This window comes from Xiphias gladius, chromosome 15, assembly GCF_016859285.1.
Source record: "Xiphias gladius isolate SHS-SW01 ecotype Sanya breed wild chromosome 15, ASM1685928v1, whole genome shotgun sequence".
In the NCBI taxonomy this organism is placed as follows: Eukaryota; Metazoa; Chordata; class Actinopteri; order Istiophoriformes; family Xiphiidae; genus Xiphias; species Xiphias gladius.
The window spans coordinates 7,877,030-7,894,121 of record NC_053414.1 but is presented as its reverse complement, the minus strand read 5'-3'; the positions used below and the strand labels follow the sequence as shown (position 1 = coordinate 7,894,121).

The window sequence follows — 17,092 nt, the reverse complement described above, 5'->3', positions numbered from 1 at the left end:
ATAAGGCTATTTTTAAGTGTTTATTAATGTACAATATTTGTTACCAAATTCTAACTTCTCCTGTGAAGATATTTTATATCATTACACCTGTATTTTACTATGTTGTCATTCGTCATGTGTTTATACACCGGTCTCCCCTTATTAATACAACTTACACATGCCTAAAAATATATTTAAGTCCGTTATAAATTATTTATTATATTCAATTATACATGGTACTTAGGGAGGACTTTAATTGAAATGTTACCACGTTTATTCATTTATTTATTTCATTACAAATCCTCTGTGCTGTCAGAGGGTGAGGGGAGGGGAAACTCATCCCAGGTACCATTTTTAGCTCTCTGATAGAGCGTAGTGCTCTGTATTTCTATAGTTCAAAGTTTAAAAAAAAAAAATGAAACTAAGACCACTAAAACTAAGGTTTGTTTCTGTACATTATGGCACATTATTTTTGTACCCTTGATAGCAGTTCACAGCAAGCAAATGTACGTTGTTTACGAAATTAACCACATGATAACCTTTGATTTGCCATCTCTGAAACAAGACTTTAACCCCTAATTTTATCTCAGCGACTCACAGTTTTTTTTTTTTTGACCTCTTTCACTCTCCTCTTTTCTAGGACCAGTACCTCTCCACTGCTACGGCAACAACTACAACCACAGTTTCTACAGTTTCCTGGAGAGTTCATTCATGGGTTTCCAGTTCCCCAACCTGACCACCGTGCTGTCGCTCATGCCTCACGACAGAATGCATCAGGTGTGTGCCCAGAAATAAGAGAGGGGTGTGAGGAGAAATTTAGAAAACAAATGAAGGGGAGGAGAAGGACTTATTTTATGTTTGCCGTTCTTCTAGTTGGTGAACTCCATGCCTCTCAGAGCTCTTGGGGATTTCCTCAGTCGTCCCGACGTTGTCGACAACGACGCACAGCTCTGTCTGCTGTACAACAACTACATCAAGACACCGATGTTCCTGGAGACCGTATGTACCACACTCACAAACACACAAAGAAAAGCAAACAGGTTGTGATGATATAGCCTAATTGTTGTGTGTACTCACTGCAGGAGTCTCTCCCGGCGGCAGTGAGGCGGCCCACACTGCCTTGCGTCTGGCCCATGGCTCTCAGCAGCTCCACGAGGTCAGAGGTCAACACTTGGTTTAACCGACGCCTCCACAACTACTTGGTCTTCCTCACAAAGACTCTGATCAGCCCCAGCGTCACGCACAACGCCACCTGTCCGGCCTTCCAAAAGCTGTATGTATACTCTGTATGCTCATTATGCTTACATGGAAAATGTATATTTCTTAAATCATGTCAATTTTTCTAAATTTATTTTTTAAATATGAATACACATGTCTCTATATATGAATTATTTTACTTAGGAATCAAAATGATCAATTTCCTCCATTGTAACTCCTACATGTTCCTTTATGATAAACCGTCCCTTTTCTTAAAAGAAAGTTGTTTGTTTCACACTATGTAGTAGTGCAATTTTTCTTATGCCATATGTGACACCATCTCCTTAATTAAATTAACCTATGGCTGGTTTATTTTTACTTTTGCAGTCAAGCCCTATCAGACTCTTTGCCTTCAATATACACAGATTAATAAGTACATATTGGCTTTTTCTGTATGAAGATCCGTAAGGTATCAATTCATGATAAATAATTCCAGCTTCAAAAGGGGTGTATTGAAAACCAACTGTGCAATAGTATGACTTCTTACCTTCTGCCGTTCCGTGAATTTTTGTTGTTTTCAAATCCCGGGTTCTGATTTAATTTGGTTTTGTTTCAGCATCTCAGTTCTTGGTGAATACAACTACACTGCTGCAGACTTTGGAAGGCGAGATGTGTTCAGCACCATCAGGGCCTACCTCACCTCAGGTCAGTCTTCAGAATAACACAGAGCTAAACAAGCCAGTATAACTTCTGCTGTGACAAGTGCAGCGTAAATGCTAATTTCTGATTTCCATTTCCGATGGAATTACAGCACGCTTTTCTTGTTTTATGCCATAAGCAAGGTTTCTGCAGGGTTCACCAAGTTAAATATAAGACTTTTTAAGATCTTTTTAGTTTCACATAGAATGAAATTTAATACTTGGCAATGGTAAAAACAAAAAGGACGATATTGCCTAGAATTGTTCATTATTATACTAAATTCCCAGCAATGTATAACAAAAATGACTTCCGATATAACTGATTAAATGAATGTGACTTGGACCTTGATAAAGGGCAGAAAATGGATGGATGGATTAACCAATTAAAAAAATGTTTAATTCTTTTATACTTATTTAAGTTACTGCTAAAATCGACACTTGCCCATTACGACACTACGGGCGTCCTAGCTACTGTATACGCAGTGGTAACAGTGTTCGGCAAAGGTCTGGTGGTCCTGACTGAAACTCCATAAAAAAGGACTGATCAGCATCCTTTGTGCGCAGTCAAGTGGTGACACAATCCCACTTTTACTTTATAGGTGTATAACATCTCCTGACAGCCCGCACTTTGATACGAAGACCTTTTACAACTGAAAATGTATAACTTTTCAAGACCTGCAGACACCCTGATATAGCGATCGATTGTTTTTCCAATGATATCAGACTTGGTGGCGTGCAGTGTTGACTGTGGGGCAAGGGGGTAGCATGTAGGAGTAGCAGTAGTAAGATTTTATCGAAGTAGTTCACAGCTGTCAGGAGCACAAAATGGTCCATGCTGAAAAGACTTTCAATCCGTCTCACCATATTTCTAAATTGTGCTTTTATTTATTCTTTATTTGCCTCTCTGGTCATGATAACCGCTCCACTGAAATATTTATCATTTGTTGTTCTAGCGACGGCGCCAAGGTGTTACAATCCCGGCGACCCAGAACTGAACTCTACAGCCTGGTTTGCTGAGTACATCGGCCCTTTCATATCTTTCCTGACTCTGGAGGATCTTCAGTCTTTTGGATCAGCACAGGTACTGAACTAATTCTTAAACTACAACTCGAGTTCTCTTCAGTGGGTATGAAAATTAATAAAGAAATGCCTGACGGTACGTGGATAAATAATGTACAGACTAACTGGTCGTCATACCCCTCCCTCCTCTCTGCAGGTTATCCAGGTGTTCACGGTGAACCCTCTGAATTTGGCCCTCCTCAACCACTCCGCCTTGCCTCTCAACCTCACCGACTACTACACTGAGCTTGTTTATCAGCAGGACAGCAACTTCAACCCCTTACTGTGAGTCTAAACGTGTCTAAAAGACACGTGCTATACCCTCCAAATGTGCCTCACCCTGAACCAATTCTTCTGTTTCTCTCTCTGCAGTCTCCCTCTGTTGTGTCGGTGTGTCGCTCCTGGCCCAGCATTCACCCAGCTGACGGCAGAAGAAAGCATAATAGTGCTGGACAACCTGACCAATCTCTGCTCCAACCTGGACCCACAGGCAAGAGAAACACACAAAAGGCCCATGCATTAGCAGTACAGATGCTTCCGTACAGGGAGGGAACGTGGAGGTCATTGAATGGTTTGACAAGTATGAAAATGATGTAAATCATATGCTGTTGCCTTCACAGTCACCAGATTTTAAACCCAGCGGAAACAGTAGTTCCAGGGACTCGGATCATTTATTGTCAGTCACTTCAATTGGATTGGGTCCAGTTCCCAGTTGGCAGAATACCAACTGGTATTGAATACCAATAGTATGAAAATGATGTAAATCATATGCTGTTGCCTTCACCGTCACCAGATTTTAAACCCAGCGGAAACAGTAGTTCCAGGCACTCGGATCATTTATTGTCAGTCACTTCAGCTGGATTGGGTCCAGTTCCCAGTTGGCAAAATACCTGGATTCGCTGAGTCCTGATGTTAGTCATGATCAATTTCATAAGAACCCTCCTTTTATAACACAGCATATCAATAATTTAAGTTTATCAAATTTTTAGTTCGGAATCAGGATCTTCAGTATTAGGATCAAGTAGCTTGTTAAAAATTACATTTTTTAACCAAATACATCTTTTATTTCAATGTGTCAGATACATATTTTGTGAAATTTCATATCTTCTGCTGCTCATCTCTTTTCAGGTTGTAGTTACAGGTTATGATCATTAATTAGGCTGCCACTCAAAGTGTGTAGTGTTTCTCTCTTCTGAGCAAACAAAAGGTGATTACAGACCTTTATTACATAGTTTCAGTTTTTTGTTTAATGTTGGAAGCTAAACACATTCAGATTTAACATAGGATATGAGCAGATTCAGACTCAATGTTCAGTATTGGGCTGGGAATGCTAATCAAATGCCATCAAAACCAAATCTACGCCTTAATATGCCATAGTCAGCACAAAATGTGAACTATTTGACCTACCAAAAAGACATAAAGTTGTTTTTGTGTTAAAAAGTAAAGGTACTAAAGGCACACATTTGTTCCTTGAACAATAGGTAGCATTTTTCTATCATATAATAGGTTTTGTAGTAGGCAAATTATTACCATTGAGTATTGGTGGTATCGTACTTTGGTAATCTGATGCAGGTGATCTAAATGAGGTTTTCTCAACCCAAAAGCATTATTAGAGTATCGCTGTTGTCTATCAAGTGGAAAAGTGAAAGCTCTTACTGATCACATTTCTTCCTGGGTCAAAGAAAAAATACCGGGCAGCCATGTTTTTGTCTTGGCCAGGCGCTCTGTCAGAGTTAGGAATTTCAGCATGGTACAACATCCTGGTGAACCTTTGTTGGGTGAAAACGCTATGGTAGTTCAGGATACCTTATTATGATTATGAAAGTATGAATTGTAGCTGTACAAAGGGTACCACATTGTACCTGTATAGGGCACTGCCCCGGGAACGAGTCTTTGTGCTCCAGGATAGACTCCAAAACTGACTAAGGTTTTTCTTCGGTCATCGCAGGTTTCTGCAGCTTTGGCGGGTAACCTCGGAAGCACCATTGATGCCACGGAAATTGCTGCCCTGGGCAACGAAAGCACCGGCATGTCCACGGGCCAGATCAAGACAATAAAGCCTGAGGACCTATTTGCTGCCCTGAGTGTTCTCAGCAGTGTGATGGGCTGGAACGAAGGTCAGGCCAAGGCCATTGTCCAGTCGCTGATGTCTTCAGGGGTCCTGCAGGTAGCTGCTGTCTGTTTGTCTGCCTGTTACTGTACATTAGATTGAATTCTGATTTGATTTGAGGTTTGTTTTTGAGGCCAGAGTTAGTTATCTTAGTGGTCGTGTTCTCATCTGTGTGCTGCCCCCCCCCCGTTCCTCTCACCAGATCAACAGCACGTCATCCTTGTTCATGCTGGGCTCTCTTGTTGTGGGTGTTCCTGCTACAGTCTTCACCAGCATCAGTGGCTCCCAGCTTGTTACTGCAACTAAAAATCCTTCATTCCTGGCGCACTTGATGTCAGCTCCACAGATCGTCCAGCAGTCCTTTGTCACTCAGGTATGACAGTTACATTTGTGCTGCAGGATTTGTAAGATAAATGAACGGAGAACAGTTGCCTTTTAGTCAAGTCGGTTTTATTTATACCGTCGAAAATCACAAATTTGCCCCCCAATGACATGCCCATCTTTAAACCCTCCGTTCTCGTAAGGGAAAAACTCCACACACAACAGAGGAGGGATCCCTCTCTCAGGACAGACAGACGTGTAAAAGATGTTGTGCACCAACAGCATGACAGTATTAGGTAATTAAGGGAGAATGTGGATCGGAGAAGATGTGCAGCCAAGCACAGAAGCCAAATAAGCCCTGTCAAAAATACCTTATTGCATCCTTATCCAGGTTTTAAGAAACCCTGATGTGCTGCCTGGAGAACCCCTATAGAAACCAGGATGCTGTGGCATGTAAACACCTTCTCCAGGTTTCTCAACAGTCTTTGTTGATAGAGAACTTAGTGGCTGAGATGTTGAGAAATCAAGGCACAACTACAAACAGATGATCAGAATGATACTGTTATGATCATGCACACAGGGATATGAATAACCACGTTCCGCCAAATCCCGAATAAGATCAAAGCCAGAATAAGAGTCAAGTCAGTTCCCTCACAGGAACACTGTCCACTAGTAGTTTTTTTTTTGCACCATTCTTAGTAAACCTTTGATACCTTTTTCTGTGTGGGTGCAAAAAAGCCCAGGATGCAGCTGTTTGCAAGATGCTAGATCCAGCATGGCTAGGGAGAACTTCTTGTCACAAAGTCACCATGTTCACTAGTTTCGTCCGTTCCACGCCTGTATTGAACACTACCCCATTCTAGAAACGCTGGTTACCCCGATTTATACAACGTGCTACAGTCATGTGACGTATGAATAGCTGGAATGTCCGATGTGTGTAAAGGTGAAGAGTTTAACAAAGTGAATCGACTGTCTTCTCCTAGATCATATCAGTGAACAGCGACAGCGAGGAGATCATACAGAACATTCCAGATGAACTGGCCACTGAGATCCCTCGGGCTCTGCTGCTGGGCTTCTCGAATAACGGGGAAGTTATCACAACACTCAACAAGAAGAAATGGAAACAGCAGCAGGTAGGGGGATGCAACAGTGAAATACACGCCTTTGTACTCCACACACCTGCTGTATGTATGTCACCACGCACCATATCTTTTCCATTAGGTTGAGTTATTCTTCAATGTGATAGCTGTTGAAAATGCAACCGCGGAGCTGGGAGGTCCAAACAAGTGAGTTTCAAAGAAGTTTCACTAAGAAAATGTCCTGCAAGTGGATTTCAGTATGCACATAACGTACTGTGTGTGTGTGTGTGTGTGTGTGTGTGTGTGTGTGTGTATGTGTGTGTGTGTGTGTTTGTTTGTGTGTGTAGTTTGTCATCCTCCGTGCTGCAAGGGTTCACCTGCGCCGCCGTGAGGACTATTCAAAAAGTTCAGATCAAGAAGCTGATCGAAGCCTGTCGGAGGAAAGGCAGGAACAAGGTCACACTGGTGGAGACTCAGGTGAGAGACTGGGAGAAGCAGTGTGTGTGTGCGTGCGTGTGTGTGTGTGTGTGTGTGTGTGTCTGTGTCTGTGTCTGTGTGTGTACGCTTGTGTGTGTAATGGTAAGCACTGATTCGGTGATTTGCAGGTCAGAAAAGCGCCTGGATATCGAGGCTGAAACCAGGCTGAATTTGGTCGATCTAGATTACATACCTAAATCATATGTGACATTAACGTACAGGTATAACCAATGTTTCAAATGCACTGAAAAGACTATATACCACGTAAAGCAGGTCATCGCTACATGTGTTAGTGTAGTCACCGAAATGCTGTTGAAACAAGATATCTTGGTTGTAGTGTGTGCAGCCCAGTTTTTCATCTTTTCACCGTAAAGGAGAGATTCTGACTTTCTCACCAACAGCTGACCTGCATGTACAACTACATAAAAGGAGATTCAGATGCCACCAGCTTCGACCTCTATCCTCCGGATGTGCTGCTGTACTATGAGTGGGTTTACGTTTACTTGTGTTGGACTAAAGCTAAAAACAAGTTTGGCTCCAGTAACGTCAGTGTTAGTCGCCGTTTTTCTGTCCCTCTGCAGTTACTCGATGGTGCCACAGCCCAGCTGCAGGTCCTATTTCGAACAGCTGGCAGATGCAGACTTCTCCGTCTTCTCCTCCGCCCTCAGCTACAAACGTACTGCTCTGTTTGCTAATGCCAGGAGCTGCCTGGTGAGTCCCTGGACAACAAACAGTACATTACATCTCTTCCTACATTTTATACTAATATGGCCTATTAAACTAAATTTAAACTGGCTTTCTCGGAAATACAGTATTGTTGAATTCACTGAACCACTTTCCTGAAGGAAGATTAAAGTTACTCCGGGGCTATATTAGAGTTTAAATCAGGGGGGGGGGTGATTTACTTTTGACTATTGTTTTGTTGTCTGTTTTTTTGATCATTTCGATGAAAAGCAAAGAGCACAACCAAGCACAAACAAAGAGCAATCATCTCAGTAATTAAATTAAATATAAAGATAAAATCAGTGAGAGAGGTAGTTTTTGCATGTCCAAAGAAAATGCAGCAGGGATCATTTCACTGATCCGCTGCAGACTTTTTGTGCCCTAATCTGATCTTTTACTTAATATATGGAGCTGAAATTAATCTTAATTCCGTCCGTAGTCAAGAAGCCAATGATCGAAATTCAGGATGATCTTCAGAAAACCATATTTTAAGATTTCCAGCTCATATTACATTATTATTCTATTATTATGCTACATTGAGATTTACTCCAGGGTTAAACAATACCCTTTCCATTAAACTAGCTCATAAACTATTATTGTTATGACTAATATTTCTAATTGTAGTGTATTGTGTTTTAGGATACAAATACAAACAATATACTGAACAGAACAAACACACGACCCACGTAAACTATTAAACACGAATCTCAGCGTGTGTAGTGCAGCGTGAAAACACTGTCATCCTGTTTTTACTTGTTTTATTTTCTAAGGATATAACGAACACGAATCTGACTAAGGATAACATACTGGTGTTGGGAAACATGTGCTGCACTCTGGATGGGTCCTACATCGAGAACTCTGACTCGTTCATTTTGGAAAAAGTCAAGAACTGCCCGGACCTCACTGACGCTCAAGCCTCTGCTGTTCAGACCCTGCTGCTGAGCGGGAAAACGCAGTACGGGTACGTCAACGGCAGCAGCACAGCACTCTCCTTTCAGTTTTTAAAAAAAGATCATGAAAAGTCTTTATCGTATGTCCTTGTCAGCAGATGTATTTCTTACCGGTCTTCTTCTGTTTTTCTCCAAAAAAAGATCGAAACGGAAAAGCACTTTAGTGACCAGATGAAACTTGTTTGTTTCATTTTCAGTGTGATACACTCTCCTTACACTTTGTTTTTCAATAACCAGAGAGCCATCAACATGGAATAGACAAAGTCTGGAGGACCTCGGGATGTTACCGCTGTATTTGACCTCCATGTTCTATGATAACTTTGACAAAGTGAGTACTACATGAATACATGAACGTCTTCATTCAGTGGATGGGGTGACATTATCTGTTTAGTGGTGGACTGAAGTTGGTGGCGTTCGGTTTTTTTCGAAACATCACGCGCCTGTTTCATTCCCCGCGCGTAGAGAACGAAGAAACAGTTCTTGAGGTACTTCCTGAAAGTTATCAAAAGCAACGGAGTGGACCGACAGAAGAGGAGGAGGCTGAAGAGAGAAATAAGAATGAGCATCAGAAAGAAGTCAAAGCGATCCATAGGTCAGTCTCTCGCTTATCTTTTCTGCTGATTTCTTCATCATGAATTATTAACTATTTCAACCCCATCTTTTTCCTGTGTTTTAGTCAATGAGTGCACCGTAGGAACCATCACCCAGGTGACCATCAGCGACGAGACGTTCCCCTTCAGCTACGACGACGTAACCCAGTTCAACTGCTGCCTCAGTGCCGCGACCGTTAGAGACAACCTGGATGCCATCACAGACAAGGTGGACCAGGAGGAATACCTCAAGATTGTTCTCAGCAAGCTGCAAGAGGTGGGTGGCGGTGGCCCGTGAAGGTGTGATAGGTTTCGCAAACGCCCTTATTAAGCTGATCGACGAGGGTTCAGGCTTTCTGCAGTGGCGCTGGTCAAATCAATGTATTAGTGGAGCAAAACACCAAATGTTGAACAGCTTCAGATAAAAATGCAAAAATAATAGTCCGAATCAAGAAAGCCAACAGAGTGTGACCAGTCACGTCTTCATGATAACAGTAAGAGCCAAAACTGATCATAAACAAAAGAGTTGACTTTGCCGATATGTGCATATTATTGCATAGGACTGTGAATTGAATTATTATAATGATCATGTTTATTAAAAGAGGTAATTGTATATTGCGATGTTTGGATATCATGTTAAAGACTGGTGGAGCAAAAACTTTGACTAAGTAGTTAAAATTTTAGGACTTCCAGCTGTGAGGAACGCAAAAGTTTTTGATGGCATTATATATATAGCATAGAAACGGTGAAAGACAGGTTGGAACTTCTAACAAATCAACTGACTCTTTTTCTGATTCTCTGCCAGGTGATGATGTCTTCTTACTGATTGTTCTTACAGGCTTATGCTGCCAGCTCTACCATCCCGGAAGACCAGGTTCAGCTCTTAGGCCCAGCATCTCGCGTGGCCACCGCCGACGACATCAGCAAGTGGAGCATCACGCACATCGACACGCTCTCTGCGTTGATGGACGCCTCAGATGGGCAGTGGGACCCGAGCCTGGTGAGCAAACAAGTGAACAAGTGAAGTGTGTGGTGCACGTTTGCGCTTATGCTTGTGTTTTCTCGCGAACGCATGTGTCTTCTCGTCCAGGCTAAAGCCGTCATCTCCAGGTACCTGGGTCAGGCAGGGAATATCCTTGGCAGCGCAGAGCTCAACGTCATCGGCGGACCCAACCTGTGCACCCTGGACGTCGACGTTTTGAGGAACATTTCCCAACAAAGCCTCAAGTAAGAAGCCAGGGACATGTGCGTGTTCGGAGGATTGTCACACCAGTATTATGACATTAAATCCACATAATGTTTTACGGTTGCGGCTTGTGAAACCGTGAGTTCACAGTTCAACTGGGTTTGGTTTCAGAAGGGTTGAATCAGGGATCTTCAACCAAACAAAAAAAACAAAAAATCACTAAAACCATGTAAATGCTAATTCTTCAGTCTATAAATTTATCAATTTATCATTCTACTCAATAAGAAATTATGATTAAGCTGCTTATTTTACTTTCATAATTATGGTAGAATAACAAAAAGAGAAATTTTAATGTATCAATGCACTATCCCTACTATAGATTCACACTGGGTTTACCTGTACCCTGAGTACTGTGCGTTACTGCCTTATCTGTATTGATGTGTAATTTTTAGCATCTTTAGGAGAATATTAAATGTAAATCAAAATGTAGATTAAACTAAACATGTGCAGACGAGGTGACGTTATTTTTTTTTAGGAATGAATGAATGAAGAATGTCTGCAGATCATGTTGTGAGGATAGGGCAGCCTGTATGTAGCCCGATAGGCTAAACCCGGAGTAAAAAAAAGTCAGTTAATCACTCATCTCTGCCGGTAGCTACTAATGGAAGACAACTTAGATGAGTTTATCTCCTCCCCTCTGTTATCTGGATTTTGGTGGCTGGACAGTCAGAGGACAATGTTTAGAGAGTTACTTAGTGAGTAACTCAAACTGAAACTGTGGGAATAACAAAAGTGGGATTTTGAAAAGTCCCACCAATCCCCAGTGGGAATTGCAACCCATAAATGTAGGAAGTGAAAAGATAAAATCTATCGTAACAAATTTGCCAAAAAAATAAGAAAATGCTGTGAATATTTGGGGAAACTGTGGGTTACTTTTCCAAACTGTATTAAAAAAAAAATTCATAGAATTATGATGCATTTCTTTGTTTTACAAATTAAAGATAATGGCATTAAGATGACAGTAATATCCCAGTAAACAAAATAAATCAACTACTGACTGAGGTTTGCAGTATCTCGGAAATGATGACAGTAGGTTAAATTTCAATATAATATAGACACAGTTTAAAGTCTAGTCGAGGGAACAAAATTGCCATGAACGTTTTTATTATGATCGTATTCTGAAGTTTCTTGAAAAACAACAATTACCAGAAGAGAGATGCCCCTCCCTTTAACTCTTATCGGTTTCAACCCATCGTGGATTTTCCTCAGGCAGACAAAATGTAATAAGGAGGAACTGGTGCATATGAATGTCCCTAAATCATTATGATGAGAACGTTTAATGAACGTTTAAGGCAACTCTGATTCCAGTGTGTGGGATTCTCATTTACTTCCACGGTTTTGCCGCACCTACTGTACCCCTGAAGATGTGAGGATGCGCACACGGCTACTCCTACCTATCTCTCGTCTCTTACTCTACGCGTTTGTGTCTTGCAGAGAGGCCAGCGCCCTCGCTGTGTCCAACTGCACCGCAGAGAAGAAGAAAGTGCTGTTCACCATAGCCAGACAAGCGTTTAACGGAAACACCCGCTCGACGGTCCCTCTATCCTCCTACCAGCTCACAAAATCTTATGTCGGTAGGAAAACACACGCACACACACGCACACCCACACACACACACACACACATACCCACACACACACACACACACCCACACTGCATGCAGAAAATCTTAATATGTACACAAACAGTAGAGAGGGAACTCACTGTTCGTTTCTTTCCCGGCTTGCAGGGGGTGCGACTCCAGACTACATCAGAAGTTTGGCGGCCTCCAATGTCAACATGGACATGGCTACCTTCACCAGTCTGGATGAGAACGTTGTGCTGGTCAGTGGTGTGTGTGTGTGTGTGTGTGTGTGTGTGTGTGTGTGTGTGTGTGTCTTTGTAGCCTTTTTTAAATTTTAGCAGTGTTGTGAGTCTTTGGGAGGCAGAAGTCTTTGTAAGCGCCATCGATTTGGGAGTGTGTCGGAGGTTTTTAGCCGGGGCTGTGATGCCAAAGACAACGGAGTGAAGTACTTGTACCCTGGTTGTCTGTTTCTTCATTTGTTGACAGGCGCTACATTAGGACAAACCTGCCTGCACACGTAGTTATACTTGTGTCCAACATAGATAATATTAATTAGTCTTTATGCTCTGCTGGATTTAAAAAAATAAAAAAAAGTTTGTGTATTTATTTGCACATGCGTATTACATGTCTCTGCTCTGCTCTACCCAGGACCTGACTGTCAGTGAAGTTAAAGGTCTTCTGGGCACCAACCTGCCAGATCTGAAGTCCTATGAAAACCAAACGCTGGTACAGAGCTGGATCAGCAGGCAGTTCCAGTCAGAGCTTGAAACGCTTGGCGTGGGGCTTGTGGGAGGTAAGGCTGACCCCGCAGCCACCACCGACTCTCCCGCTGCCACCACCGTCTCAAGCAGCCCGTCGTCAACAGCGTCTGGATCCAGCAGCTCCACGCCGAGCTTTACTACCGCCAAAGGTAACTACTGAAAAAGTTGCAAAAGGTAAAAAAAAGTGTTCAGGGAAACAATTTACTGTCAGCCAGACCTCCTCTGCCAAACAGCATTTAAAAAAAAAAAAGGAATTAACTGATTTAGCTTGAAGGAATTTTCAGTTCATTACATTTAAAAGGTGCATGGTAGCTGCAAGTAGTTTTGCCAGGATTAGCGCGTACATATGGAATATCTGAGGTTAAGTAGTTTCTGATCTCTAATGCGAGCTTGTGTTGCTGTTTTAGGGAATGGCAGCCGCATCCGAGCAGACGCTGGCCTCCCCCTCCTCGCGCTCCTCGCGCTCTTCATCACTTCCCAGCACTTTGTGGTGTGAAGAACCAGGAATCACACAGGGCTGATTATTGAAATCCACTGTCCAGAATCGTTAGGTGGAAAAGATGATGATTATTTATCACTAATATGAGAAAAAGACAGACAGGGTTACCTCAAGCCATAAGTGACATAAAATGGCTACATACCACACTGCATTAGTTACTATGAATGAAATATTTTTGTGCAATAACGACAAAAAAGATGTAAATAATGTATTCTTTGCCAGCTAGTCCTTCAGTAGCCAAAATGTATACTCTGAAAACTTTTTACACATAATTTTTAAGGACTTATATTTGCTTTATTCATATTTGAGTCTTTTTTCCTGAAGCTTCAGTTGTTGTAAATGCTGAAATGAAGGTTAAAGAGAAAAATGAAGGTGACAGTTTCTGGTGCATCTGTGTGGCTGTAGTCCCGTGTATCCATGTTGAGATAGCACTTTTTTTAGGCAGGCTTACTTTGAAAAATGAACGGTATGCCCCGAGCTTGATGAGATTAATAATAAATGCACATTGCTTGTCTTTGCACAATCATCGAAGCTCATCATTTGCTTAGTCACAGTTTATTAATATTCAAGGATGAAAAGGGAATACGTCGAAAGAGGGTCACATCATTTTATCTGTGCAATAACACCAACACTGAGAACAAATAAGGTTACAAAATCATCACGAATGTTTAAGTACGTCTGAGCTGTGAGTCTCCAGTCTAACACTGCCAAACTTTTAAGGCAGCAAATAAAAACTGAATAACAGGCATGAGCAGACAGTGTCAGCGGCAACTTTTATTACTGTCACACTCGGCATGAGTAATTTTCAACAGTGGTTCATTCAGGAGGAAACTGCCGTCTGGTTTGCTAATGAATGTGCTGGAAGTTTAACCCTAAGCAGGGAACCACATCAGTTCGGGCTATTTTCATACTGATTCATACGTTTGTCAATAAAAAGGCAGAAAATAGCAACAAAAAAAATGCCCTGTTAAGTTTACTATCGTGTACGACAAAGAAAAGCATCAAATTCTCACATTTAAGAATCACAAAACCAGCAAATGTTTGACTTTTACTCTTAGAAAATGACTAAAGAAATGATTCGATTACCAAAATAGTTGGTTAATTTGCTGTCGATCGACTAATCGTTGCAGCTGTAATATCAGTTATAAGCGTTTATACACGCCGAGAACCGTCTTGCAGGTAGGACAGGTGTGCTTGGCATCTCTCAGCCGGTCAACACAGAAGGGGATGAGACAGCAACCTAAAACAAAGCTGGAGAGGACAATACGTACAGTGCATGATTTTAAAATATTATATTATTTCATCATTACACTGATTCTTTTGACAAATGAAGGACAGGTAAAGTTTTTCATGTATTTCACAGGTCAATTTCTTATGGTCACACCAGCATAGTTCCAGCCACCACACCACATTAGTGTTTAATTCTCCCTGGTCAAGTTTAGACTCCTTTTTCGGGCGTCCTAGTGGCTGGCCTAAGAGATGGTGGTGTAGGTACATCAGTCTGCCGAGCTGTCCCCTCTGTTTGGTCCAGCGTGAAATGTCTTCAGCTTTCACATGGACCGCGCTGCCAGCGGATCCACCCTCAGGACTCTGGCCCTCTCCCCTGACCTTTCAACCAGTGCCATCGACATGCCGAAAGCCGCCCTTGTCCCATACCTCAGTTTCTTCTACCTCTAAAAACGACTGAACTCCAGCCAGCTGCGGCTGTGTGAGCTCTACGGCCTAAAGGTTAAAGCTAACAAAGCGCGTCGACGCGCCGACGCCGCATTCTCGCTAAGTTGCTGGAAAAATGGAAAAACCTCCTGCTATTCAGGCTCGATTCTGTTCATACATTTTTACTCCACGGTATGGATTCCAAGATGTTGATCCACATAGTTGTCTAGTCTTGTGGGCCCCCCCCCCTCACATAAATGAGCCAGGTTTACTACACACAGAGTTAAAGGACCAGTGTGTAGCATTCAGAGGGATCTTAGTGGAATATAATACTCACAATTATGTTTTCATTAGTGTGTAATCACTGAAAACTAAGAATTGTTGTGTGTTCGTTAGCTTAAACTAAGCCCTTTATATCTACATAGCGAGCGGGTCCTGTTCCACATAAACCCGCCATGTTGCACCGCCGCCTTTCTACAGTAGCCCGAAACGGACAAACCAAACACTGGCTCCAGAGAGAGGGCCTTTCGCATTTTTTACGTCTACTGAGGGCCACCGTAGGTCCGCCTACATGCTTGGACAGTGAGGGGATACTGGAGGGGTATTCGGTTGGCTTGCAATCTGCACTAAATCCTACACACAGGTCCTTTAATGAACTGCTATTTTACATAGCAGTTCATTAAGTCTAACCAGATATAAACGCCGTACCTCCTCTTTAATTAGCTCAGTCACGTTTGTTGTAATGGCGTTTTAATAGATGTGACGGCCAGAGGTGGCACGGCCGCCATTTTGTCACTTCTTTTTGATATTTCTGTAGCTCTTTCTGCAAAGTGGGAGACATCTCATTTGCTGTATTCATAATATAGCGGCAAACAGCTTTTCATGCACGCCTCCTCATTATTGTGTATCCGGTGTCGTTGCGACGGCTCCGCGCGGGGGGTTCTAATTTGTGCTGTAATGTGAACTCGTCTTTAGAAATTCCAGATATCTCCTACCCTTGAGTTGGGAAGCTGAAGTGAACGCCCCCCCCCGGCAGCTTGTTATTACAGTCTGTAAACTGCTAACTCTAGACCTTTCGTCTTCACGAATAGCAAGATGAGGCGAATGACGCCCCAGTCCTTCTTACCCACAGAAGAAGAGGCCTCCACAGAAAAGGTAGGTGAGCAAGCCAGAGGTGTAGTGCACCTCGGTGAGGACTGCCTGGCAGCACTTAGGACAGACAATCTGAACTGGACTGTCTCCTAATGGGCCGACTGCCGCTGCACGAAACAAGGGATGGAGAGGACGGAAAAAAAGTGAGGAAAAGCACCAGGTTTTGAACAGAATTAGGTTTTCAATAGAGTTTCATGAAATTAGAGCTATGCTGCTCACAGGAGGAGTGTAGACTCACCAACAGGCACTTGTGCATTTGCCATTGCCCCTGTAGACAATCCATGCGAAACGTGAAGGTAAATACTACGGACAATTGCATATTCACGATACACAAATAAAAGATTTACAAACCTGTGTAATGATTTTTAAACAAATGAGGGGAATAACAAATGCATCTTATCATATACTGCCATTTTCTTAACATAATAATTTAAAACTTTGAAGAAATAACCTTGCATTCAAACCCAAAAAACGAATATATGTATGAAAAATAAATTATATGTGCCAATTTCAAATTGGGCTGTATTTATTTTTTAAAACTGTCTAATAAGATTAGTTTGAGGGTAGGAAGGGGCATTTGATCACCATCATGTAGTCACAAATTGTCGTACGCGTGTAAATCTCGTTTGTCTTGGTGTATCACGAGGCATGCGTTCCTCACTTGCATGGAGACTTACAGATACACAGCATATTGGGATTCAATATCATTGCTTGGTAGTGCAAACAAGTTCACAACAAAGCCAGGACCACGATCTAAGAAATACCCACTAAGATCCTATAAATGCTGACATAACCGGTTCAACAAATCAACCGTAACTTATTCAAATGAGGCAGAGTACTTACAGCTTATGTAGAAGAATGTGTGACCGCAGACTGGACAGTTTTCCCACAGCAGGGGCTACACCCTCTCTGCCGCCCTTGTCATCAGAAGTCATAGGATAGCCTGAAACGTCGTCCCAAAGCCAGGCAAACGTCTTACAACGACAGCCCTCAGCAACCCTAGATTTCCTGTTTTCCCAATCCGTGTGTGAGCG

General features: G+C 42.3%; 2 protein-coding genes across 2 annotated transcripts in view; one reads left to right on the top strand and one right to left on the bottom strand.

Moving 5' to 3' along the window:
• Positions 1-13,832, top strand: part of mslnb (mesothelin b) — a 27,092-nt gene extending 13,260 nt beyond the window's left edge. The window contains exons 26-49 of the mRNA XM_040146500.1: positions 620-756; positions 853-978; positions 1,062-1,252; positions 1,793-1,881; positions 2,828-2,955; positions 3,091-3,218; positions 3,306-3,423; positions 4,882-5,100; positions 5,246-5,416; positions 6,348-6,497; positions 6,586-6,650; positions 6,791-6,920; positions 7,322-7,407; positions 7,502-7,631; positions 8,414-8,604; positions 8,831-8,921; positions 9,056-9,185; positions 9,270-9,460; positions 10,022-10,183; positions 10,274-10,410; positions 11,864-12,003; positions 12,159-12,253; positions 12,642-12,903; positions 13,162-13,832. Of these exons, the coding sequence (XP_040002434.1) occupies positions 620-756; positions 853-978; positions 1,062-1,252; positions 1,793-1,881; positions 2,828-2,955; positions 3,091-3,218; positions 3,306-3,423; positions 4,882-5,100; positions 5,246-5,416; positions 6,348-6,497; positions 6,586-6,650; positions 6,791-6,920; positions 7,322-7,407; positions 7,502-7,631; positions 8,414-8,604; positions 8,831-8,921; positions 9,056-9,185; positions 9,270-9,460; positions 10,022-10,183; positions 10,274-10,410; positions 11,864-12,003; positions 12,159-12,253; positions 12,642-12,903; positions 13,162-13,250 (3,356 nt within the window). The 3' untranslated portion in view covers positions 13,251-13,832. The remainder of the gene's footprint in view (positions 1-619; positions 757-852; positions 979-1,061; positions 1,253-1,792; positions 1,882-2,827; positions 2,956-3,090; positions 3,219-3,305; positions 3,424-4,881; positions 5,101-5,245; positions 5,417-6,347; positions 6,498-6,585; positions 6,651-6,790; positions 6,921-7,321; positions 7,408-7,501; positions 7,632-8,413; positions 8,605-8,830; positions 8,922-9,055; positions 9,186-9,269; positions 9,461-10,021; positions 10,184-10,273; positions 10,411-11,863; positions 12,004-12,158; positions 12,254-12,641; positions 12,904-13,161) is intronic.
• Positions 13,832-17,092, bottom strand: LOC120800370 (lipopolysaccharide-induced tumor necrosis factor-alpha factor homolog). Its single transcript, XM_040146438.1, has 4 exons — positions 16,902-17,092; positions 16,297-16,326; positions 16,033-16,165; positions 13,832-14,504 (listed from the first exon to the last, which is right to left on the bottom strand). Exons 2-4 carry the CDS (start codon positions 16,319-16,321, stop codon positions 14,396-14,398), a joined length of 267 nt encoding a protein of 88 aa, XP_040002372.1. The 5' UTR covers positions 16,322-16,326; positions 16,902-17,092; the 3' UTR covers positions 13,832-14,395.

Excerpts from the sequence above, each read along its gene's own strand:
- LOC120800370 (XM_040146438.1), bottom strand. The coding sequence starts at position 16,321 with ATGGCAAATGCACAAGTGCCTGTTG. Across the intron at positions 16,166-16,296 it reads AAATGCACAAGTGCCTGTTG|CGGCAGTCGGCCCATTAGGA; the intron begins GTGAGTCTACAC and ends TGTTTCGTGCAG. Across the intron at positions 14,505-16,032 it reads GGAGGCCTCTTCTTCTGTGG|CTTTGTTTTAGGTTGCTGTC; the intron begins GTAAGAAGGACT and ends TGTCCTCTCCAG.